The 25357-nt window shown below is 33.0% G+C and overlaps 1 protein-coding gene across 7 annotated transcripts in view; it reads left to right on the top strand.

Annotated features, from left to right (window-relative positions):
- The window catches only part of LOC145695076 (uncharacterized), a 386749-nt gene extending 361820 nt beyond the window's left edge, over positions 1-24929 (top strand). For 3 of the 7 annotated variants that reach the window (XM_081771936.1, XM_081771932.1, XM_081771935.1), the window contains 11 exons: positions 212-322; positions 3460-3596; positions 4032-4173; positions 6326-7934; positions 11281-11509; positions 11943-12175; positions 15176-15378; positions 16258-16431; positions 16811-16915; positions 19166-19387; positions 21342-24929. In XM_081771936.1, the coding sequence (XP_081628062.1) occupies positions 212-322; positions 3460-3596; positions 4032-4173; positions 6326-7934; positions 11281-11509; positions 11943-12175; positions 15176-15378; positions 16258-16431; positions 16811-16915; positions 19166-19387; positions 21342-21509 (3333 nt within the window). In that variant the 3' untranslated portion in view covers positions 21510-24929. The remainder of the gene's footprint in view (positions 1-211; positions 323-3459; positions 3597-4031; positions 4174-6325; positions 7935-11280; positions 11510-11942; positions 12176-15175; positions 15379-16257; positions 16432-16810; positions 16916-19165; positions 19388-21341) is intronic. The other 4 variants (XM_081771938.1, XM_081771937.1, XM_081771939.1 and 1 more) reach the window with 2 other exon arrangements.
- Positions 24930-25357: the final 428 nt, after the last annotated feature.

The raw sequence follows: 25357 nt of genomic DNA, 5'->3' as shown, positions 1-25357 counted from the left end.
TTATCCTATTATGTGAATAATTGAACTGTATTTAAAAAAAAACAAAAAAACTTTGTAATATATCAATATGTTTCTTGTAGTCAAATTGAAATATTGCAAACGTTTTACCGCCAAAACAGGATAACAATCGAATACATGAATATACTTATAAAAATACTATATTAGATTTGTGATTTTGAATTGGTTTTACATTGTTTCATCTTACTTACAGCATGTGTTAAATGGTGATGGTGAACCGTTGATACTAACAAGGATTCAACATGGTCATCCTGAGGGTGTTGACAATTTGGGAATGGATGACATGGGTCATCAGGTGTATAAGGTTGGTTGAATCATAAATGGTATCAAAGCAAGATCAATGCGTAGTTGAGACAATATATTTTATTTGATTACAATCTTTACCTTAAAAAATAAAAGAATATTTCTAACTTAATCCCGATGGTGTGTCCTAAATGTTACAGATTCTCTATTTGTCTCAATACTCTGCGTGAAACGTTTGTAGTAATTGATAATTAACTCTTCTGTAAGTTCCTTTCTGTACTTTTTTCGTATCTTCTTTTGTCTCGTTTAATATAATTTATTTCTATTATGTTCTTTCTTGCTTTTTTCGCTCTTGTCTGTCTTCTCTTCCCTAAATATCTGTATTTCTCCTTTCTTTCATGTTTCTGTATTTCTGCTTGTTAATCTTCTTTCTCTGTCTCTCTCAAAGATGCCTAAAAACAAAATTATATAAATGTTATTCTTAAGCGCATAATTCTGTGAAAATAGCAATAATGTTTTTGGTACTTACTTTTATTTGTATTTGTAGACTGATATGCTGCTAAGACCCTATTCTACCTAAGGAAAAAAGTTAATCGAAAACACATTTGCGAGAAAGGAGAAAACAAAAGAAAAAAAGAAAGAAAGAAAAAGAAAGAAAAAAGATCAAGCTGTATTTAAGATTGTATTCGTATTTGAGTTGTGACTAGAAGAAGTATCTAGAAATCTCTTCCCTACGTAATTTTAATCACAGTTTAAGGATTGTATCCAGAAGTTGAAAATTTGCTTATTGGCAACAAAAGATTATCTTGGTTATTTACGATATTAAAGTAAGATTAATATATTAATCTTGTATATTAAAATAGAATCGACAATAATGATGTTCAGCAATAGGAATTGAATAATCTTTAGTTGCAGAAAGTGTGTTCTTCTTGATATTTATATTCCAGTATATAAAGTATGATATACACAGGATAATCAGTTTGTTTTAGTTCTTTTCATAGATGATTATAACAACGCTCGTCTTCCTCATTCTTTGCGTAATTCTTAACGTAACACTAAATGTACGATTATTTTAAATTATCAAACTAAAAACTTGGAAGATTTGATTACACACTTATTTTGTAGTCATAAAACCTTTTGAGTTGGGTGTTCGTCGCTGCCATTGCTCATAAGGGATTATCTTTGTCCTTTATTTCCGGATATAATAAGCGTATACAGATGAAACATAATAAGCATATACAACTTTTACTAGAATATAATCAAAGTGTTCTGTCAGTGATCAGTGATCTGACTTCTTGGCAATATAGCAAGTTTGAGTCAAGAAATATTAATCGATTTCTTCAAGTGAATATTCATATGTTCGAAGCCGTAACTATTCTGTTTATGTATACGTTCTGTGCCTAATACTAATTCCCAATCTTTCCCTTCATTTCAACTCCCTAAATTTTAATGTTTCATACATTTGAACCAAATGGAAAAGGAACTGGCTACTTACCCTTGCTCTACGTGCTTAATGGGCCCGTATATATTAGGTAATTGAGTAAGATCCTAGTTTCGGGCAGAACAGTGAGACAAGGTAGAAAATACGAATGTACTATTAGCTTCAGGTGCAGATTTAAGCCATCTGTGAGTACTATCTAAAGAGTGTTTTCAATGTATTACATATATGAACTTTAAAAGGTTTCTTCAGTAACACCTTATTAGAGGGCAATAACAACCTTTATCCGATTCTCTCCGTTTCCTTATCTTTAGCAAAGTATAACTACCAACCTTCTTCCCTTTTACTGTTGTTCTGTGAATCAACATGATTTTCTCTGGCAATGAATTAACAGTTTCAACGGCCAAATAGGAAATAAAATTATCTTATTTTATATACAGTGAAACCTGTCTATGTTGGCCACTATCGGTTCCATCCAAAAGCGGCCAACTTAGACAGGTGGCCAACTTACAGAAAATAAGTGTGATTTGTGTATTTTTAGAATAGGTTTCTAGTATTACTTGATTGTAAAATTTTAATAAGCAGTGGCACGACAGCTACTTATAAATAAGGTATATAGAGTAATCATAAAAATATACAGTACTAGAAAATATTACTATAGTATGTTTAATATATGTGTATACCTTTCTCTTCTTGAAAACTAATCTGGTACATTGGATTATTCGGATTGAAAACACAATAACACAAACAACCATGAAATAGAAGAGTATGTACACAGGTTATTGAAATTGATATTATAGCACACTGAGTTATTCACATTGAAAACAAGAAAAGCTGTTATAAATTGAGAAATTCAGATGCAATTTATATGACTTCTTTTCAGTTGTTACTGAATGGTGGTTCATTCTAGACGTATTTGTTTTATTTATTTATTTATTTTTGGCAGATATGCACATTCTAATATTGTAGTTAACTACCTCTTGTTAATGAGCTAGAAGTGTTTCCCTCGGAGCAAAAGATGTTTTGAAAACATCTTGAGGGAATTCATATTTCAAGAACTCCGCTATCTTTTGACAAGCCGACAGGTGCCAATAGTTGACAATTGAGATGGTTAGTTTCTAACCTTGAGAATTTTCCGGAATTACTAAGCTGATGACAGGAGCTGATATAGCTAATGGTTTTACCAAAACAGACAGGGTAAAAAATACGTACAACCATTTACTGAATTCCTGTACGTGCTTTTTCTTATTCACATCTTCCTTCACCACCACTTTATCAGGGTAGTCTTCTGGATATTGACCTCCAAAAGCAAATCGCTGGAATCCTTGCTTCTTTTCTCCAGTCACAAATACAGAACATCTGCCTCTCATATGGGAATTCGAAAGAGTTAAGAAAAACAACAAAACGGTATTTTGCGTGGCCAAGATACGCAGGTAAATTTATCATTATCATCATAGGATAAACATTGCTTCAGTGTGGCCAACTTCCAAGATAGACAGGTGGCCAACTTATAGAGTAGTAAGTAACGAATGTCTTATGGGAAAATGCAGGTTCAAGACGAACTAGGCCAAGATAAGCAGGTGGCCAACTTAGAGAGGTGGCCAAGTTGACAGGTTTCACTGTATATTGTCAAGAAAATAGTAAACATGTTCTTGCTGTCAATGCGGAAGGAGTTTTAACTCTGTTTGCTTGAACTCCCTATAAAAGAACCTGATGACATCACAGGTCAGTATATTATCAAAACTAATTTATTTTCCTAGGCACATCCTATGCAGCTACATGGTGACATGCCTCCTAGAGGTCATACATTACCTCCAGGACCAAATCACGACATGTACAGAATTCCATATGGAAGCACGCCAAATGGTGGAGAAGGTTCATCCTATGCACAGAATGGGTTAGTGCTATTAAAAAATAAATCAAAATAAAAATAAGAGATATAAAATAAAAAAAATAAAAATTGAAAATAAAAAACTCTGATAATTATGTTATAGAAACAAGATAATTTTGTAAAGAAGTAAGAGGATTTAAAATAGTTGAACTTACTATCTAGATCACTATTTTTTTTAAATTATGATAGCTAGATTGAATATAGTGTTATTTCTTGAGTTTAAAGTATTGTAGTATAATAAATTTGAAGTTTTGAAGATTCTCATCAACATAAAATAAAGCTGAAGTCTTGAAGGTTCTTATCAACGTAAATCACTTGCATTACTGCTTTTCGTAAAGTTTATCTATAACTTAGAAATTTTGTTCAAATTATAAAATTGTAAATGAAAATTGAAATTTGTTTGTTACAATTCTTGATACTTTTCTTCGTCTGTTTAACTAGTCATGCAACGGGAGCTGTACCAAGGAATTGGAACACAAACAGATCTGAGGATCTTGGTCTTTCGGAGAATCCACGTGGGAGAATGTATCCTAGAGACACTCGAGGACAAGGACCGCAAGGACCACACAACGCAACAAGCATGGTAAGATAGAAAATTCAGATTTTGTTACACTTAATTCTCAGTAGAAAAGATTAAATATTGCTATCACTTTCCTTTGATCTGACTTACGAGCTGCTGATGCTGATTTAAAATAGGTTTTCAGGACAGGCTTTTTAAAAATAGATTTTAGTAAACAAATGTTGATGTATAGGTATTCCTTCAACTGAAGAGAAAAATAAAATGTTCACGTGTCTATCTATATAGGATGAAGATATACCTTATTTATAAATTAAACTATTTTTTGTTCCTCAAAACTGAAAATTATAGTACATAGTTGATTAAAAAGTAGTAGCAACACTGTTCTTACGTCAAAGGCATATGTCTCATCTCCACAAGAGTTCCATAACTGATAAGGGAATGTGAGACAATGAAGTGTGACGAATGGTAATGACCGTGGTTTATTCAGTCAAAAGCAGGAGTAAAAGTGAGGGGAACGCGGCGGGACACTGTTTCCCCACTTCCTATAAATAGCTATGGCCTCTCTCCACTTCCTAAAATTACAATAGGCTAAGATAGGCACAGGGGATGACTGACGTCATGCATCCCCCTACGTTTTCGGATCCACTTTTACTCCTGGTCAAAAGTAACAGTACCATAAAGTAGAGAAGAAAATGGAATCACCATAACAATATGTTTCGGAAAAACGAACAACATACGTGCATTTAGATTGAAGTAACCCGTGGACGCAATACACAACAATTCCAGGATTTCGTGATGACCTCTGCCTCAAAATGACAGAACAACTTCGCGAGAAACCCTACTACACAAGAGAAGCCCATGTACCATATGGCGGTCTCTACGAGACATTGACAAAGATTGACGCGCTGATGATGTACGACGTCTTCCACACGTGTGACACAAGAGGATAGAAATGCCAAGCGATTACATTGAAAGAATATAACAGGTGTTCTTCTGTGTATAACGCCAGATACGAATTATAACGATGTTGCCATTACTTTTTACCCAGCTTTTACAACATTCAGTCTTCAAATGTTCAAATAAGTTTCAATGAAAAGCTTTAACTTGAAAAGGTTTTAGAAGATAAAACCTAAAACTGTTTTTTGATACTCTAATTTCCAGAATAACAATGGTTCAAAGATCACTACTGTGTAATAAATATGCTATAAGTTCAAATAGAACACAAATTTGAATAGCGAAGTTTAGGATTGAAAGAGACATAAAGTTTGAGGTTGATCCATAGACTAAATTAACAACTCAATTCATCTTATTTGGAACACGTAGGTAAAAGAAGAAAGACGTTGCTACAGCTCTTTACACTTTCTTTTGTCTTTTTAATAGTCCCAATGTCTAAAGAGGATATGCAAACAGAAATGTAGTTTTCGAGTCGTTTTGTTGTATGTTCGCGCTAATAATAACTGCATCTTATGTTATTAATATTTTGTAGAATGTGCTCGTTATATGAGGAGAAAAAATAAATGAAGTACCAAAATATCTCTCTTACATTTCGTTCGTGTGACTCATATGTATATGTAAATAGTTTGAAATACATCAATACTACTTTTAAAATTGTGCAGAGGTCATATCAGACGTGTGACATAAATTGGCAAATAACGTTTGTTTGACTTCATGTCTATTTCTTTTAATTAAGAATTTTTTTTTTTTTTTTTTTTTAAAGTACAAAATTGTGTTGTCTATCATGTACTGTAATTTCATTTCTGATACTGGTTGTATTGTAACTAGATTATATCGTGATATAACTTGAATTTATGCCTTTTTTTTTTTTAACTCAAAGAACAACTTTCAAATTAACTCTCAAAGAGTATAATTTCACTGCTTGTAGACCAATTTAAAAGCAATAAATAGTTAAAAAATGAAGTAGCATTCATACAAGAATAGATTGATGATGATGATCTGGTATTGTTGAAATTGAGATGTTACAGATGATAAATATCGTATTTATATGTTCGACAATTTTATTTGAGAGTTGTAAAATTACGGGGAAACAAAGTTGATACCATATGAAATTTAATATGTTGACAATAATATAACTGGAAATACTGATTGCTTAATAACAGCTAAAATTACTAATTTGTTAATAACTATATTTTAAAATATTCATTAATTTAAACGTTATATGTATTACATTATTTTGAAATTTATCTATTTGTTTTAGGTGTGTCATACTAATGGCCATATGGACGGTGCCAGAAGCTTTGGTCAAAACAGCGCTGAAGGTCATGCAGCACAAATGCCTCCACCAAAAAGTCCAGGACTTACAAGACACCCTGAAGTGGCAGAAAACTACGAGTTAACTAGTGTCAGGTCATCAGAGCCAATTGACAAATCCGGTTCTGCAGAACAAAGGTTAAAAGACAAGAAATGTGATGAATTGCAACAGAAGGACAAAGACAACGATGCCAAAGGAGGTGGTGTTCCGGGTAAAGCATTTCCTTCACGTACTTATCACCAAATAAAAGATATGATCTCCAGCCGATTTGGCAACAAAATTGTTCAACAACAACAGAAAGAATTAGAAGAACAACAGAAGCAGCAACAAGAACAATCTCAACAACACCAAGATGGAGAAAGTGTTAATGAGAAAAATGTCGATCAAGAAATTCAGAGCTTAAACAACGCAGTTGGGTCAAAAACACCCGATACTGGTGGACGTAAACCAGCCGTGAACAGTAGCTTTCGAAAAGCTATCCAACAGAGTAGCCAAAAGTCCAATCTTCAAGACGACAGTTTAAGTTTATGTCTTGAAGAAGAACAAAAGCAGACACAATATTCGAGGTTACCTTTACCAGTTCGGATGTACCAGGGCGACAGTGCTAATCAAGGCGGTGTCAACTTTAGAGACTCTGGACAGGGAGGGGAAGGTGGAAGGCAATATGGGGGTCAACCTCCTGGTTCACGATTAATAAACGGTGGGGACGATTATCAACTAAACGAAAGCATGTATTGCCAGATGCGACGTGGACCTTACAGTGGTATCATGTATAATACCAACAGCAACCAATTACTCGCGTCGGATTCACAACAAGCGCAGCGACTAAGTGAAACATCTCGTGAACAATTCATGAGTCCTGGAGAACCCACATATTCCAGTACACCTTACAACGGACAAAATAATCCATCTGGAAGGCAAAATACTCCTAGGTTTGGCCCTCCAAATGGAATAGCTCCCGACCAAAGTATGTATGGTGGCGGCCGACCAGGAAACAGTTATCAAGCTCAAAGATTTCCAGCAGGTTATCAGGGACATAATAATTTATACAAAGATATTCCAAAGCAAGACTTGCAAAGGACAGACGGGGGTGAAAAACAAAGTGAAAGTGATAAAGCGACCGGGAAAAGTGGTGGTTTTGACGCCGGTAATAAACCAGATGATCAACGGGGGCAAAATGGTGGTGTAAATAAGCATCCTAACTCTCAGGAAAGTGCTGGTGGTAACAATGCTTCACAATCAAATGTGTACAATATGACCTCAAATAACAATAAGAAAAACTCAGATCAAACCAAAGACGGAATCGAACAATCAAAATTGAGAATGAGCAATCATTCTCTTCAGTTAGGAGAAGGATTTCCATCAAGAGATCCAGGTCAAGAACAGTGCCAGTCGGGTGGAAGTTCTGATTATGAAAAACGAAGTGGACAGTCGAACACGACAGATTCAGGAAGAGGAACCTTGCCCAGTGGACAGTTCTTAGGAAATAGAAGACCAGAAGGAGCTGCTGGATTAGATACAAGCACAGAGTCAGATATTCCCTGCCCCCGACAAGGTACGTATGGAAATATTGGGTTATCATAAGGTATTTATGTTTTATCAGATAATGGATTGATATAAAAGAGTGGTTTGCGGGAGAGAGGGAGTTGTCTTTGTATCTCTTCTGTTGTCTGTTAGAAAATATTTGTTAATATGGTTAACATCAAATTTAATTCGTTCATTCGTAAGATTCATTTTATAGAAAAAGTTCAGTAACACATTTTTGAGATTAACGTACATTTTAATAAGCAATCAACTATAGAAAATTTTTCTTTCCTGAGAAAGGAAGAAAAATCAAAAAGCAAAAGTCATAATAGGTATATATACAGTAGTATTGAAAAATAAGTTTATTTGATGTAAGTGAGCCAGTTAAAATATCTATGCATTAAAAAAGTAATAATTAACGTAATTTTTTTGAAAAGTTGGAAATATTGTTGTTAAATTGGCATAAATTGGTATGTATCCATTGATTTAAAGATTATTCATTGTCTTACTTTAGGTTTTACTTATCGATAGCTCCATTAGAGATCGGCGTTAAAGCATCCTTTCATGTAATTTTCGCTTTCCCTATTTATTAAAACACACTTTAAAAAATGTGTTTGTTATTGCATATCACATATATTTGTGTAGAATTATATAAAAATAACTGATAATCACAAAACTTCCTCTGATAAATTTGGCTAAAGATTCTTCAGATAGACTATTTTTTTATATTCACAACAAAATTTTTTAAAATATACGAGGGCGTTTCCAAAAGTTCCCTGCCTGACAGTGCAATATTGCGCCATTGATAATAAGCCGTTTATGGTATAGTAATAAACTGTGGCTTCGAGAAGACTCAGTATCCACCTTACAGCTCAGATTTTTGCACTGCATCCTTGGCAACAACAGCCGTGTAGACTGGAACATTGTCATACAGTATGCGTGCTCAATGCAGAGCAACTGACTCAGATGACTGTCTCCAACAAACTGACGCACTAGAAGTTGAAACTGGTGCATTATTGCTTTCACAGATGGCACTATATACCATGATCTGATTACTACCAGTGGAGTGATATTGAACTATCGGCCCGGAAACTTTTGGAAATATCTTCGTGTATTTTGTTTGTCGCTGTTTATTAATATGTTTAGTTTACATAGAGTGAACGTTCTAATGCAAATCTCGTGGGATCACCTAAGTCATGAAGCGCTGAATCTGTTCATGCTAGGACGGATAGCATGTTTTAACTCTCCAAATAATGTTAGCGTTGCAGCGTTTCCCCAATGTCAGTAATAGGAGGAGCTACTTAAATAAGAAAGAAGTAGTGGACTCCGGAAAAAAGAGAAAAAGAAGACGGCGATATCTTGATCACACACTCTTCAGTTCAATGTCGCCAATTTAATGAAATTACATAACAAGCAGGGATGAGGTTTCTATGTTTATAAGGTTATTACTTTTTTCAAAAGTAATTTTTCAATTCCTCTTTAGCAAATTTTAAAACTAGATTACATTTGAAAAGGAAGTCTATAATTTACATCTGAAAAATATACCTACGTCTTTATTAAAATGTTATTCGCTGTCTTTGGAAAATAAGGTGAAAGAAATTGGGTTTGGAAGGTTTAACCACATTTACTAAGCCAGCTTTTCAAAATATTGTGACAGCTTTAGATATTTCAGTAGTACAACTCTTCATGGGAAAAATTGTAGAGTGGTAGAGTGGGTATATTACTTATGTGTGGGGAGAGCTTAGATACTTTTCTTTCTTTTTTTTAAAAAAAAATATGGTGAGCTTAAATCTTAAGTTTTCATTTAATTCACTGTTGAACGTTTATAAGTATATATATATTTTATTATTATTATTATTATTATTATTATTATTATTATTATTATTATTATTATTATTGTTATTATTATTATTATTATTATTCAATGTGACGCATTGGTCTGACTAAGATTCGGTATTGAATGAAAAAAAAAGTTTTTTAAGTACATTAATTTGACTTTATATTCTGTTAATTATGTTTATAAGATAGATACAGAGTTAAAAGGGCAGTCTGTATAACGGGAATTACTGCTTCAGATTAAATCTAAGCATTATTAGTTGTTCATGTTACATTTAAAATTATCATGTAAGCAGTAGGAGTTTTATATCTTCTCATAGCTGTATGTACCACCGTGTCGCCTCAGACATTTAATCCATTTTTCCCTTATATTTTACTCTTTTAGATAGTATTCTCCATTTTAAAATAGATAATGTTAGTAGTTATTTAAAATATTGTACTATTTCTAACTAGTTGCTCTGTGATATCACAGTTTGGTGCTCATATCTCAGTAAACAACACAAAAAGAGCAAGAAGACAGTGGTGGCAGGCAAACAATGCATAGTTGATGGTTTTGTAGATACACTACACGCTGATTCATAACTAATCATGCACTGCTAACATTTAATTTATTCCATTTCCGTATCTCGTTCCCTCCCTTTCTTTGTTACTCTGTTCTACATTATACATCGGTCAGTTGGAAATGACTTGCTAAGAGCATGCGATACTTCGAAAAGAACTACAGTAGAAAATTGTACACTTTAAAATGAAATTCAATAGTTTTTATCGGGAATAATGAACCAAAGAGAATTTTTTACAATATATTGGATTAGAAATACGTATCTATCAGATGATAATATAATCAATCTAAAGATTAAAGTAAGATAATATTGACTGTAAATTATTTGGAAGACAGATTGGTAACAGAAATATATTGAATTCTTAAATATTTTTGTATTTTGCGTGATAAGTATAAATGTATTGTTCATAGAATGGAATATTTTTTATCATCGTTGAGTCTTCTTGAAGCAATACAGAACATTAGGTGTGTTGTGTATACAAATTGTATCTGGTCAATATCGTAATATCATCATCATAGGTACCCTGCCATTATTAGCAGGTCACTTGCCGCAACTGAGAAGCTTTCATGCTCCATGGTCTTCTGCTAACCTCTTTGTCTTCACGTACGATTTTTCTGTTTTGATATCTTCCATTAATTGTAGTCTCCATCGTCTCCTCCCTCTCTTTCCTGCCACCATACCCTCTAGCACGGCCGTCATGATACAGTTCCTTCTTAGTCAATGTCCCAATCAGTTTCTCTTCCTCTTCTTAATAATATCTAAAATTGTTATTTTGTTCCCCACCATTTCTAAGACCCTCTCATTCGTTTTCCCCCCGACCCAGGTAATTCTCTCCATTCATAATATAACGTACTTATTTTATCTATAAATACAATATATATATTTATAATACATATAGATATTTCACCTATACTATTACATGTATTTATAATGGGTACATCTTGTTTCTTGCCACTGATGAGTTTCTGTGTATTTCACCAGGAAATGATTCTGAATGGGTAGATATCGTAGAGAGTGAACTTCGCCAAATCTTGGATCCGAAAGTTTTACCAGGGGGAGCAATTCATGGAACTCCAAGTAATGTCGCGAACTCTACAGTCAGTGAAAGTATGTCCATGACCCCACCCCTACCTCCTTTGTCTCCTGGGGGGTCACCAACAGTGTCTCCATGTGCTTCACCAAAGATACGATCGTACAAGCTTGGAACCAGGTGAGTGACATTTGTAACTCTCAACAGTTAAATAAATTTACTTTAAAGTGCAAGAAAATAATAATATTCTATCATGACTCGTTAAAATGATACTAAAACGTGTAGTGAACAAAATGGAATTTGTAACCATGTCTTTGTATCTACATTAAAATATTATTTGACGCTAATCTACCTAGGCATTTTGAAGAACATTTTTCAGTAAATTTTTGTCATTTTTACGAACTTTCCTAATGTTTCATATCAGGTGGAAGCATTTATGTGTAAAAGTCCTGATAATTATACTTAACATTTCTCAAGTAAACAAAATATACTGTTTTATATACTTAAAAAAATATTGTAGTTTCAGAAAACTGAAGCTGAATCACAATTTGAGTGTTATAATAAGTAAAATTAATTACTTAAATGTGTCCTATCTCAATTTCTTTAATAATAGCTTGCCTTCATATGTAAATAAACCTGATCTCCTGGAAGCAATGCATCAAGGAGCCAAAGCGAGTGGGAAACTACCACCTCAAGCAGGGAAGCCTCACATGAGAGGAAATACGACTACTAATCAAAATAATAACCGCAGTTGGAGTAGCAGAAAAATGCTTAGTGGGATGACGGAAAAACAGAAACCAAATACAAAGAAGGATCAAATGACAAATAAAAATAAAATTCCATTGAGTAAGTTCCTACTTATAATTTGTCTTTTTGGTCCTGACCTATGAAATAGTTATATTAACTTGTATCTTGATCATTATAGCTTTGAAAATACTCACAGTATTAATGAAACAAAATGGACCAAAGCACCAAATATATATTAATAATACACGTGTAACAGTTTCGGCAATGTAACATAACCTTCATCAGGCACGTTACCGAAACTATTACACGAGTATTATTAATATGCTTTGGGCAGTTTTGTTTTATTAATGCTAGTTATGTTAATTTATCTCTATAGGTACAATTAATAAACGACATTTGATGTGTATATACATTATATAGTATATAAATGGCATTATACATCATATGCAACGGAAATATCAGGTTATATGCGTGTTTAAGACAATGTCAAGGAATAGTAATATTTCGAGTCAAATTTAAGTTGTTTTTTTTTTCTCAATAAGTAGTGGGAAATATACAGTAATGTAGTGAAATGTTTCTTTGGGACCAGAAGAGAAAGGGAAATCGAGGTTGAAGCGTCGAGATTGAGATGGGTGTCATGTTGGAATGCAGGGTCTATTGTTGCATTGCCCTCACTCGCACTCTTTTCATCTTTTCTCTATTCTTTAAGTTTATATTTATTTTATTTGTATTTTTACTCTTCCTATCTAAAAAAGCATTTTAGCGAAAGGGTTTATAAGGTTTTTTTTGTGATTACGTTTTTATTTATTTTTTAATTTTTCCCACTTTGGAATTATTTTGTTCCAACTGTATACAGAGTGCCCCAGGAAGAGTTCCTTTAAGAGATGATAAGAATGGTCCTTCTAAGCAAAATGATTCATATGACCATGTGTAGTATTCTCAACAGTTTGAGAGTTACAGTCTGTGAACCATTTTTGACCCTATGTTGTTTATTGTTCATCCTATAGTTATTTTACAGAGGTGACACATAGCGCATTTGAATGGAGGTGAAATGCAGCATGTGGCAGCGGTGTCTTTAGAAGGGAAATTCGGAACAATTAAATATTTTAGGATTATTTAAAGATAGTAGTGAATGGCAACACCGATTCCAAAGTTTTCCTAAATAACTTCTATTCTCAAGACACCATTGCACATGCTACATACCGTTGGAAAGGCCATTTCACCACCATTCAAATACGCTACGTCTCACCCTTGTAAAATAACTATAGAATGACAATAAACAATAAACAACATAAGGTTAAAAATTGTTCACAACCTGTAGCTCTCAAAATGTTGAGAATAGGACACATTGTCACACAAACTATTTTGCGTAGAATCACCTCCCTTTTACCTCCCAAAAGGGCGCTATTTCTTTCTGGGACACTCTGTATAACCTTTATGTGTAACCTTTAAGATGATGATAGTGAATGAACTATTATTCCTTGGTAAGGATGTAGCCCTTTTTGGCGGAATGGAATGCGTGTGGTTCCTTCTTCGATTCCTGGGAGATGCGCTTGCCTCGGATACAAACCTAAGTAGTATTTGGATTCATATAGCCTTGGTGCTGAAAGAAATGTTAAACTCTAATGAACTAGTCCAGTTCCTTTGTAGGGATGAAATATATTGTTTCAGTTTTAGAGAGGAGGAGACCGGCCCCTAAGCAAACTCTTCCCTGCGGTACTGGGAAAATGTATAGCATATTTTTTTAAATAGTAATGAATTTAACTTCTTTTGTCCTCATTATATATATTTCAGGGGTTTACTTCCACGACGTGCTACTAAAATCCACTGCTTCTGCCAGAGGCGGATCCAGAGGGTGCGATTGGAGCCATCGCTTCCCCCTCCCCAGAAGAGGAAGTTTTCTTATTTTATATATTAATAAAGCCCGTTCCAGAGTTTGGAACTCTTAAAAGTAGCTCTAAGTAGCAGTATTACCCCCCCCCCCCCAGAAGTCCGTCCTGGATCCGCCCCTGGCTTCTGCTTCCACTATAATTTTACCAGACGTCCCCATAGTTCTTCAACTTCCATCTATAAAACTCCATTCCATTGTTTACCCAGTTTTACTTTATTCATTATATGTGTGGGTAATTAAAAATCTGACTATAAATGCAGGCTTGATTCAACTTTATTTAAAGTTTTCTACTTATTGGTATTATTCCGAAAGTATATGGTAAGTTATAATTTTTCAGAATAATTCGCTAAATCATTCGAGCGCTCAATGGAACCATTACCGCAGTTGGCCTTAATGCTAAGATAACTAGACTTTTTTTTCACAAGACTCTGGGATACTTCAAGTTTGTAACACTCCATTTTTTAAATAACCTTTATAAATCTCACTAAACTAGTCTAAACTCCCTCTGTACTGGAATACGTATATTTCATGATGAATTGTTTTGGCTGTAGAAAACCCATATATTGCAGTACATAATTTAAACTAGTTTAGCGAATATGTTGCTAAATAATATAAATTAGATTTAAAAAGATAATTTAATAAAATGAGTGACACACACTGGAAGTATGCACAAATTCGATAAAAGAAAAAGAAAGTGTGATAATATTAACACATTAAGTCCTGCAATGACGATGGTATCAATGTGAGCTCTCAACAGAATTTTCGAATTTACTCTCTAAAAATTAGGTTTTACAAAAATATGAAAGGTGCGATTTAAAAAAAAAAAAAAAAAAGTAAATGTTCCAACAGATTGCAGAACCCTTAAATAGTGTCAGGCATAAAGTCTTAACGTATAAACTTATTAGTATATCATACGAAGCGTAAACATTTGGAAAGTTAGTAGAGCTGTGATTTTTCCAAGCAGTAAATGTGGAATAAACGTTTAGAATAAAAGCTATAAGTTGACCACCTTCTTAAGTTCCCCATGCTTTTGTGAAATCAAATGTATGTAATCAATTCTGTGAGTGGCCAGTTGTGTAAGGTGACCAATTTTCTTTGGAATTGACAGGTGTGACTCATTTGTAAGATTAACATGATTCTTACATACAAATATTTGAAATATGTCTTTAGTTGTGTCGTGTTGCTGAATGAACTCTTTCTTGTTGTAGACTCATTGCCATCGTTTAGTAGTTTACGAGATGGTCTTGACAACGGTGATATTACATCAACAACGACGGGCCTTGATTTGGAATCCATGCTTGATGGCCAAACAGAAAATACCAGCGACGATGATCTCAGTACTACCATTGATACCACAGATGCCCATGCCATTAGGAAACAGCTGGAAGGATTGGAGAATATGTATTCTGAGGTAAATAATAATTAATTTACTTAATGGGAGCACACTACCCAATGATATTATTTTCTGTATAGATATATACATATGTAATCAGGCCTTTCTAAAATTCCATGAATCAAAGTTGGGAAATTACTTGTTCCCAAAAGGGGTATTTATAAATTGAAGATATGAAACAATAACTCTATACTTTGTCACTCCATTCTCGGTGCCAAAAAAAATGCATGAAAAAAGGTTTTTGATATCAGGTTCGAAAAAGAGCAAGGAAATATGCCATTAAAAATGAAAAGGAATAGATAGGTTGCTACATGCCTGCATAGATATATAGATTTGCAGCAAAATCTCTTATACTTAATTTACCGCCAACTTCTTAATGATATTACAGAATTAGTGCCAAAATGTTCGGAGATAAAATTTATTTAAAAGCTTATATTGCTTTTGCAAACGAAATTTTGCTATTGTTGTTCATTTCCTTAAATAGTGCATTGACTTTGAAAGTAGGCCTGCACACTTCAACTTCAAGGATTACTGTGCATGAACTATTTGGTACGTTAACTTGATAAGACTATTTTACGTTATTTGTACCGATTATGCTGTTTGCTATTTTGCGACTCAGTTAAACAAAAATAAATCTTTATCGAATCTTGGTTTATCTTCCAATTGCTGAATAAAAATTGGTGTAATTGCAACTCTGTAAAACTTCTGTCTTAAGAAATGAACATTACTTAAGTATTTCATATCCAATTATCCAACTGATCTGATATATATCCGATTAAATGTATTTATAAAAATTAAGCTTTTTATTTAAAAAATAAAAAGGATTTACTTTAAATTCAGAGCTTTGTACGTACACCTTCCTTAATAATTGTAGTTTTGTTTCTTCTCTTGTGCCAGGTGTTGAAGCTTCTGGGAGTGAAAAAACATGGCAGTAGATATCAACCATCGGATCCTAAAATAAACAAGAGACGCCTGTATGGAAGTATGTCCTCTTTACCAAGCTCTGTGAGCAGTCGCCCAGTGAGGGACAAACGAAGACAAGATGAACGGAAAAAAGTGAAAGATATCAAGGTACCATTTAATCTAGTTTACATGTGTATGTAATATGAAATATAAATCGTTTGTGATTCCAAAGAACAATATTACTAATTCAGAAGTAGAATAAACAGTCTTTTTAAGTGACGGTGTCTTCGGACATAAATACAGTAGGCCTCACTACAATTCCTGTAAATGCTTGCTGATTAGGTGCTCATTTTATTCCGATGAGATTATACTTTTAACATTTCTCTTATTATTTCTGTATTTTAATTTTTCAGAAAATGTATTCGTGTCAGAACGCAGGCCGTCAAAATTTCACTTTCCTGTTGCAATGCTTTTTGTTCTGTATTTTAGATTAGGAAGCAGCATCGTTACTTAGAATATTGAGAGCTTACGTTTGTTCTCTTTCCAGGGTATTAACAAGAGGTTTCAAAGGTTGGAGTCGCATGTTGTCACTCTCGCTCGTAGTGTGGCTCACTTATCTTCTGAAATGAGAACGCAGCATGTGATGATCCAGGTTTGTACTTCTCTTCTGTCTTATAAGATTTTACCTACATAAAATTATTGTATTCTTTCTGGCTATTTGACCATAACATGTGCGTTGAATTTCATTTCCTATACTGTATAAAATTATATATTGAAACTCAACTGAAATATCGTAAGTGACAGTAGGGATTAATGCTTACTTTTACAAATTCACACCTCGTTTATTCTGTTTCTCTTCGATTTCCGTTCCCGTAATTTAATTTAAATTCCGGATTAAAATCTTTTTTCCAAGAGATATCTCCAACTAATAAATCATTATAATCTCGTGATACTAAAATTAATGTTTTTTCCTATAGTTCGCGGTTGTTTAAGCACCAGACGGATTCGCAATAGAAGTTCCATTCAAGTTCTATACAAATAAATCTGGAACACAGACAAACAAACCAAATAGAAACGGAACAGAATAACACTATATTCAGTAACATTGTGTAATCTGTAGGAGAACGTGAGGGCACGCAAAAGCGACACGGAGAACGTGCACATAGTTAGGTGAGGATACCTAGAATACCTCGAATTGGTTTCCCAATAATGCTGTATTTTTGCTGTGGTGAGGACGCAAGAAAACAGCCTGCTGAGTTGATAACGTTGCTTTTTAATTTAACCCTTCGTAAGTGTGGTGAATTTCTTTAACACCTTTAGTGTGGCTGGTCTCAGAGACCGTTTTTTCTCTTTTGTTCTCCTATGAATTCTTTCTCGTTACTAAAGCTAAGTATGGTTGTATTATATTACTATGACCTTTATCAACATACAACTATGATCATTTCAATTATTGACATTAAAAAATACAAAGAGGTTCAACTCCCGCCACCTGTTCCAAAGAAAAAAAAATAATAAACAACAAATGAACAACACCCTTAATCTGAGACCGTGCCACACTTACGAAAGGTTAACATAAGGTGCCTTATAAGTGAGAAGCCCAAACGGCTGGTGAAGTTGGAATAATTCCGTCAATTTAGATTGAAAACCGCTATTTCCAACACTTTTTCTTTCTATTTTTTCGTGTCTTTACTCATAATGGAGTTGGCCTATGACCCCGGACTTCTGATACACACCCGGTATAACAAACTGAAGTATGGAATTGTAAATTGATATAGTTTCATCTGGTCATGGTTGGCGTAAGAAAATACTTGCTGTAGTATCCTTTCAATGTAGATTTTTAGTTCTTGATAGAATATATGAAGCACAAGTAGATTTAGTTATATTAAAACGTAAATTATTTAAGTCTAACCATATTCTGATTCATTACATTTTTAAACCTCTTTTATGACTGAATGCCACGTATAAACATCTCTAGGAGATAACAATAAACTTCTTATAACCCAATGACTTGATTTAATCTCCTTTAAAACTCATTTATTAAAGTACAATTAAACTTCTATACATATCATTGTTATCACAACAGAACAACACTGAACTGGCTAATTGTTGGTTGGGCTATCGCATAAGATATACATATATAGCTAATATCATACCACTTTTCGCCTATTCCATGATTCTTGCGTGTTTCGTTAATATTTACCCCGCCTCTATCCAAACTTCTTTCCCAAAACAACTTTCAAATTAAAGCTCTATTAGCTGTAGTTTTTTTGTTTTGACACGTTAAAAATATATCATATTGAATTTACAACAATATTCATTGTAGTCAAAATGCTATCGCTACATCGAACAGATAGAGAATGGCCTTGATCTGAAAAGTATCAAAAATGCACTCTCTTAGATTTTTTTTTAGCATTCTCTGGATTAATAATCATAGCCCAGCTACTTCATTTGGTATTTGTTAGGTAAGATTTGTCTCTCAAACTTACTCCTATTTACGGTATCAAATCACTACTCATCAAAACCTAAGATTAACATGTTACCAGTTTAGATTTGATATAAGAAATAATTGCATGTATCTAAGAAGTAAATAAAATTAATTCCTCGAGCCTCTCCTCTTATGTTTACATATATTTTCTGCCAATTTTCACATGCGTATGAGAAATATTTTCTGTCAATAGTTAATTCCGTTGGTACTACAATGCTCCCTTTCATGTAAAAGACAGTATAGGTTGCTTCTTCGGTTCAGAAAATGAACATTTACCTTATAATCGAAATATCAAAAGTTCGTTCCTTATGGTATGAGCTAGTTTTCGACATCATTGATTCCTCCTCACTTCATCAATAAGTTCATAATTGTTTACGTTTTATGCTGATAAACTTAACGTTTTTCTTTCTTTTGCAGGAAGTGGAAAGCATTCGAAGCGAACTTGCTCAACTTCGAAACAACCCAATGCGTTCTCAATCAGTACCAAGACTAAACGCTATGAGAGGATCTGCAGAATGGGATAATTTTGCAGCTGCTTTACCTTCCTTTGCTAATCCAAGTCGAGTAAAAAAACTGACGAAATTTTTTGGAGATGAGCCTCCGCTTCTTCAATTTTTCCTTAAGAAGCTGGGTTATGAGGTAAGTTGTCGTAAGCTCACCACCTTCAACTATGGATTGTTTATTCATTGACTTTGTAAATGGGTCCTCTTGAACAGTTTTACTTCAGTTTTCGATTTTTGACGATTCGAATACTTAAAAGATTACCATGCATCATCAAATGAACATTGAAATCTTGTTAATAATTTCATAATTCCACTATGATACCATAAATATAGGAATTTTATAACTTGTGAAGGGAATGAAAACGCATAGAATTTTGTAATAACATTCTTGAATGCAGTATACCTTGAATTTTTATTCTGCCTAGTCGTTAGTTCATAACACACTCACTGGATGGCGTATATCACAAGCTGTGAGGTTACTACTTACTTTAATCTTAAAATAAATACACAAAAAAAATCCGGCAATCACGGTCATTCGATTTAATGTTTATGAGTTCTTCTCTGTAGGACTACATTGTAATTGTAAATTTCAAGATCAGTTCAATTTTATGGGGTACACCGACGCTCATGCGTGAAGGTGTAGGTTAGCAAACAATTTAATCTATTAACACGAAACAGTCGCTGTCTAAAATATCCAAATAAACCAAATGAGGATGTTCAGAATAACTAAATAGAACTAACTTCGCCTAAACGACATTAGGCGAAAATTAACAAATGTACAAATCTTCCTTACAATCTCCTTTTAATACCAACGCCCTCACGTGGAACATTCATTACCAAATCTTTCTTCTAACTCGAAACTACTATTATATCAAAGCAGGCCCGTAGCCAGCCCAAAAACTTAGGGAGGACGCGGCTGAAGTTAGGGGGGGCGATCCAACCATATGATAGTTCATCACCATATTATAGTTCTTTTGCAAGCCTACTGTAAAACTTTTAGGGGGCCAGCAAAAATTTAGGGGGGACCCGGTCCCCCTAGACCCCCTGGATACGGGCCTGTATCAAAGTAATACGAGCTCATCGCTTTATACTATATATCACCTCTGTACTGAGTACTACACCTTTTATACCGCCACAGTTATTTAAATTTACTGGCTATCCATTACTCCAACTTTATCAATCATTTTACATATAAAATCTCCCGAGCAATTATCGATCAATACATTCTCCACGATAATGGGTTCAGCTCCAATATCTGTCACACTTTCCGCTCCACAATACTGTATAAACCCATTTTCAATCATAACCTACACGAAAGGAAAAGCTTTCTTTTGATTTTGTAGGAGTAAATGAAATGAGAGTTCGGATGTATCAGCACTTTTCTTTTTACTTCACAATTAAAATGTTGGTTTTGTACAACAAATTTATAAACTCCCTGTATTAATTTGAACAAAATATCTATTGTTTTCTTGTAGAAGATGTAGTCATATTATTTTCAGTTGCAAAACTATGATATCAGATTTATGTACTGTATGATCGAATAAGTGTTATAAGAAATTATTAAGACTCAAACTATTTCTCTACTATTTATCATGACTTCCGCGAAAGAGATAGTTATAAGTGGTGATAATAACGTAGTAGTAAGAAGACTGTAGTAGTAATATAATTAATTAAAATATTTGTAATAGAAACCCTCAGTAATGGCCGGAAGCATCTTTACCCCAAAACCTAATGTTTCATTACCTGTTCCTTAACTCTGTTTTTGGCTTTTTTTGCACATCTTTCAACTCCTTGTTTATCAGTTGAAGAATTTATACAAAATACTAGCAAATCTTCTTGATTGCGAGAAATGTGATTTCAAAACCATTTGTTAGTTTATTTTGAGTACTACAAATTACCCGGTTTAATTGACGAAAATGAATGAATTATTGCATCACTCCCCTTAACAATTAAGTAATTGTGATTATCTGTTTCTCTTTTGAATGGTTCGTTTGATATTTTAAGTGGTATTTAAGAATTAGAAGGAATTTCATATTTAATGTTTTACTTGAATAGTTATTTTTAATATTCCTTTTCTTTTCTTGTTTCAGAAATACGTTAATGCATTTGATCAGGAGAAGGTGGGTCTTATGGAGCTGCCGTATTTGACGGAAGAACGACTTCAGAAGATGGGCATTCCAATGGGGCCTCGCCTACGAATACTGCAAGAAGCTCAAGCATTAGCCCGCCAAGAGAGATATAATGTGTATATAGTATAGAAGTTGAAGTAAACCTATCTTTGATGGCATTCCTCACTGCCTCTGTACTTTTTAAGTGTTTTGTAAATAAAATGTAAATAACCATAAAGTTATGTATAGATCATATAATTAAAACTTTTTTTGTAAAATTATGTATAAAGTGAAAATGAAGATGTGTGGAGCAAGTGAAAATGAAATTTTAATTTGTGTAGACAATAATAATAATAGATAGGTTTGTCTGTGTTAGCTATTGCTCACTGTTGCCAAATACCGTCGCTTTGTATGAAGTTACAAAGTTGGATGCGTGTTTGTGTATTTTTTTTGTTAGTAAAATTTAGTCGCGTGGTTATTAAGTGCAGTTTATTGTAGTGCTGAATTTAAAATTTGGTTTTAGTTATATGTAGTATTATTTATTCAATTGTGAACATGGTTTGCAAAGTATTTGAAAGAAACGAATGCGTGGTGTAAATTTTAAAATTGTGCCTTATTAAATCCAAAAAATTGAAAGATGAAAATGGAGTTATTTTGCACAAAGCAAATTTCATCGCAGAAAGTTTAAATTATGCATATTCGCAAAGAACCCCCGACAAATCATGAAACTACTCCTTTTTGTCTTGAATATGGCTAGAAATTTTCTTTCAAATAAAGAAATAATTCATAACTTTCTTACGAGTAAAGGATCTTACAGAGTTTAAGTAAAAGTGGTCGGTTACGTTAGGTACATATTAATTAACAATGTACCTTTTTTGTGTTATGTGGTAATACTTTTACTCATTTCTGGGGTAACTAATTGTTTTCAATTCCACTGCAGGATTTATTGTTCCATTTTCATATACGGAAGTAAATAAGAGTATCTAGTTTTCTTTAACTTAATTGAATTTACACACTATATTATTTTTCGTGTAAATTATATTAACATTTTATCTGTAACTATTCTAAAACTCCTTTTAAAAAAGGACTTCATTATTTTACTTTATACCATCCAAATTTATTCCTTTTATAATTGAAATAATAAGAGAACACTTTTTTCTCGCAAAAATAATTATAGATCTTTTAATCGAAACATGTATATCTAGTAATACCGTCGAGTTGAGAATTTGCTTTAGAAATCGACAAAAAAGTTTTCTAGTATTTAAAAGGATCAACCCATACTAAGCTATATATTAGACAATGTACCCGATTCCGGCAAGTTTAGTCTTATTCGTATCGATGCTTCATTCTTATTTATATACCATTTACTGAATACTTTGAGCTGTTTGAAATTAAGTAAAAAAAATGGATTCAAATCTGGAAAATATTCGTAAAACAAGGTACAAAGTAATGTTTTAAGTATCTGAAGCAAGAACGTTAATGTTAAGTACATTTACTGATTATTTCTTTAAATCATATTTTGGCGAACAAATAATTAAGAATTTCAAGTTACCTTCGTGAATTACGATATTCATTATAATCTGATAACTTTTGATTATTGATTTATAAGAAAGATAGTGCAATTAGGCTTATAATTTACTTTTTTTTCTTTCGTTTGAAATATTATTAGCACCAAATTAGCAAAAAAATATTTACTTTTGGTATAATTACTAAATGCTTTGTAAATTATTCAATTATAGTCGTTGCTCTCCACTTCTGAAATAACCGTTGTCTTGACGAAGCGCGTTCTCATTGTAATTAGGCTTTTAATGTCTGAAGATTAAATATCTCATTTTGTTCCTCCCTGATACTTAAGTTAAGTATTTTTCAGAAAACAAAAAGTCCGTTAAATCCACTCTGTAGTTGTGCCATAACTTTATGTAATAGAAATTTTTGATATATATATTCAAAATTTAATATGTATTCTTTTATGGGAAAGTAGGATGGGAACGACCAAATAGTACTTTATATAATATGTGAACTGCTAAAATTTTAATCAACATGGTAAATTTGTTGTAGGAAACCAGTTAAATAACCCAGTGATAAAAAAATAATATATTTTTAGGTTACCAAAATGTTAATAACAAAAAGTTTTGGTTGTGTTCGTAATATTATCCACGTTCCGTATTTATTCATATTTTATAGTTATGGTTAGAATTTTGAACAGTTAGTTATAAAAGAAAAACTTCTTCTAATAATTTTCCAGGAGGTAATGTACCTAAAATGGAAGCCACATTTCCTCGCTGAACTGCTATGCTGATACGTTGTATCAGAAAAGTAGTAGCCCGCTTGTCACCAGTAAGGTGTGTTATACGTTGGCCTACTTCTTTGATGAAATTGAGCCCTTCGAGAGATAATGGTTAGAATATATTAAGATATGGTTATACCGAATTTTTCCTAATTCATCCTTCTGCTTTCCTCCTCCAGCGGGAAGAAAAAGGCAAAACAAACACGTTGTTTTAAAATAGAGCTTGATGATACTGCATGTTGAATCTAGCTTCATATCTTCTTTCCTTTTTCAAAAAACAAGTTTTTTTCTTTCTTTTTTTTTCATTAGACAATAAAGTAAAAAGCGCACTGATTGACTAATCAACACAAACACACACACACACAGCAGTTCTGCTTGCTCAGTAACGTTTAAAACAGAGTTGCAGGGTACGGTTCCTCCTTCAGCGGAAGAAAAGGAAAGATGAAATAGAAAAAAGCAATATAACCACTTAGAATTAAATCAGTTGAATCGAATTTGTACTTTTCTTCCTGCTTGATCACGTGAGGAAATGAAACATGGAATTTACATTATCAAATTCCTTACGGTTTGATATTGATTTTCTTGAGAGAGAAAGGAAGGAAGGATAATAGATATGTGTCAGCAAAATAACTTCATAAAATTTGTAAATAATTCAGTAGTAGTTTTGATTAATTCTGTAGCTGTTAGACCGGCTCTGCTTCTACAGTTAAACCAAAGAATGTTAAGGGGAAATTAGATTAGAATGTTTCTGATGCAAAGTTAAACGTATACACAAAACGGTAGATCAAAATTATAGAAAAAAATATTATTTAAAAAAATGTAAAAATGCACTTACAGTTTAAAATCTTGAATAAACAGCACTTACTTTTGCACAATGAAATCTACATTATGTAGATTTTATTTTATGTGTTGCACAATTCAAATGGTGGGAGAAAATAAAAGGCGATGCTAACTTGATAAAAGTATAACTCATTTACGATGATCAAAAGCATTTAATACTTATAAGGATCTAGCGAAGTGATATGTACGTACGCATTTCATTTTGTATGTATGTAATGTATTACATATATATATAATTATGTGCATATTATTTATTGCACTCAAAACGCATTTGCTTTCATAGCAAATGTTCTCATCTGTACGATATTTTTTACATATTCATTAACCTTGTATATACATCAGATTTGTATTATTCTATACCTTTTTTTTTAAAAAAGAAAAAAGTTTATACATGTAAAATTATATTGAGATATTTGTGTATGTGCAAATATATATATATGTTTTCTAAAGTTAATAACTTGTTTAATTAATATAAAGTTTCATGTGCAAAATTTTGTTGAACAGTTGCTGTGAAAAGATATGGTAACAAATGCTAACTATAAAAATGATCCATCTTTAAGTTATATCCTATCAATGAAAATTATTGCTTGAAAGCCACTAGAAGAGGTCTTTCTCATACAGTAAATGCTACAAATCTTTTTTTAACCATCTTAACCCTTTTAACCAAATCTTTTATATATATATATATATATATATATATATATATATATATATATATATATATATATATATTCCATCCAGACTGCGCACCCAGAAATATTTGTAGGGAGGGGTGCAAGGTTTGGGGATGGTCCAGTATTATAAGTCACTATGTAGAATGTCTATGTAGTATTGAACGCGCATTAATCTGCACCCAAAACGACGACCAGAG

Source organism: Thermobia domestica, chromosome 9 (genome assembly GCF_964235325.1).
Source record: "Thermobia domestica chromosome 9, izTheDome1.hap1.1, whole genome shotgun sequence".
Classification (NCBI taxonomy): Eukaryota; Metazoa; Arthropoda; class Insecta; order Zygentoma; family Lepismatidae; genus Thermobia; species Thermobia domestica.
This window is presented reverse-complemented; position numbering and strand designations above follow the sequence as displayed.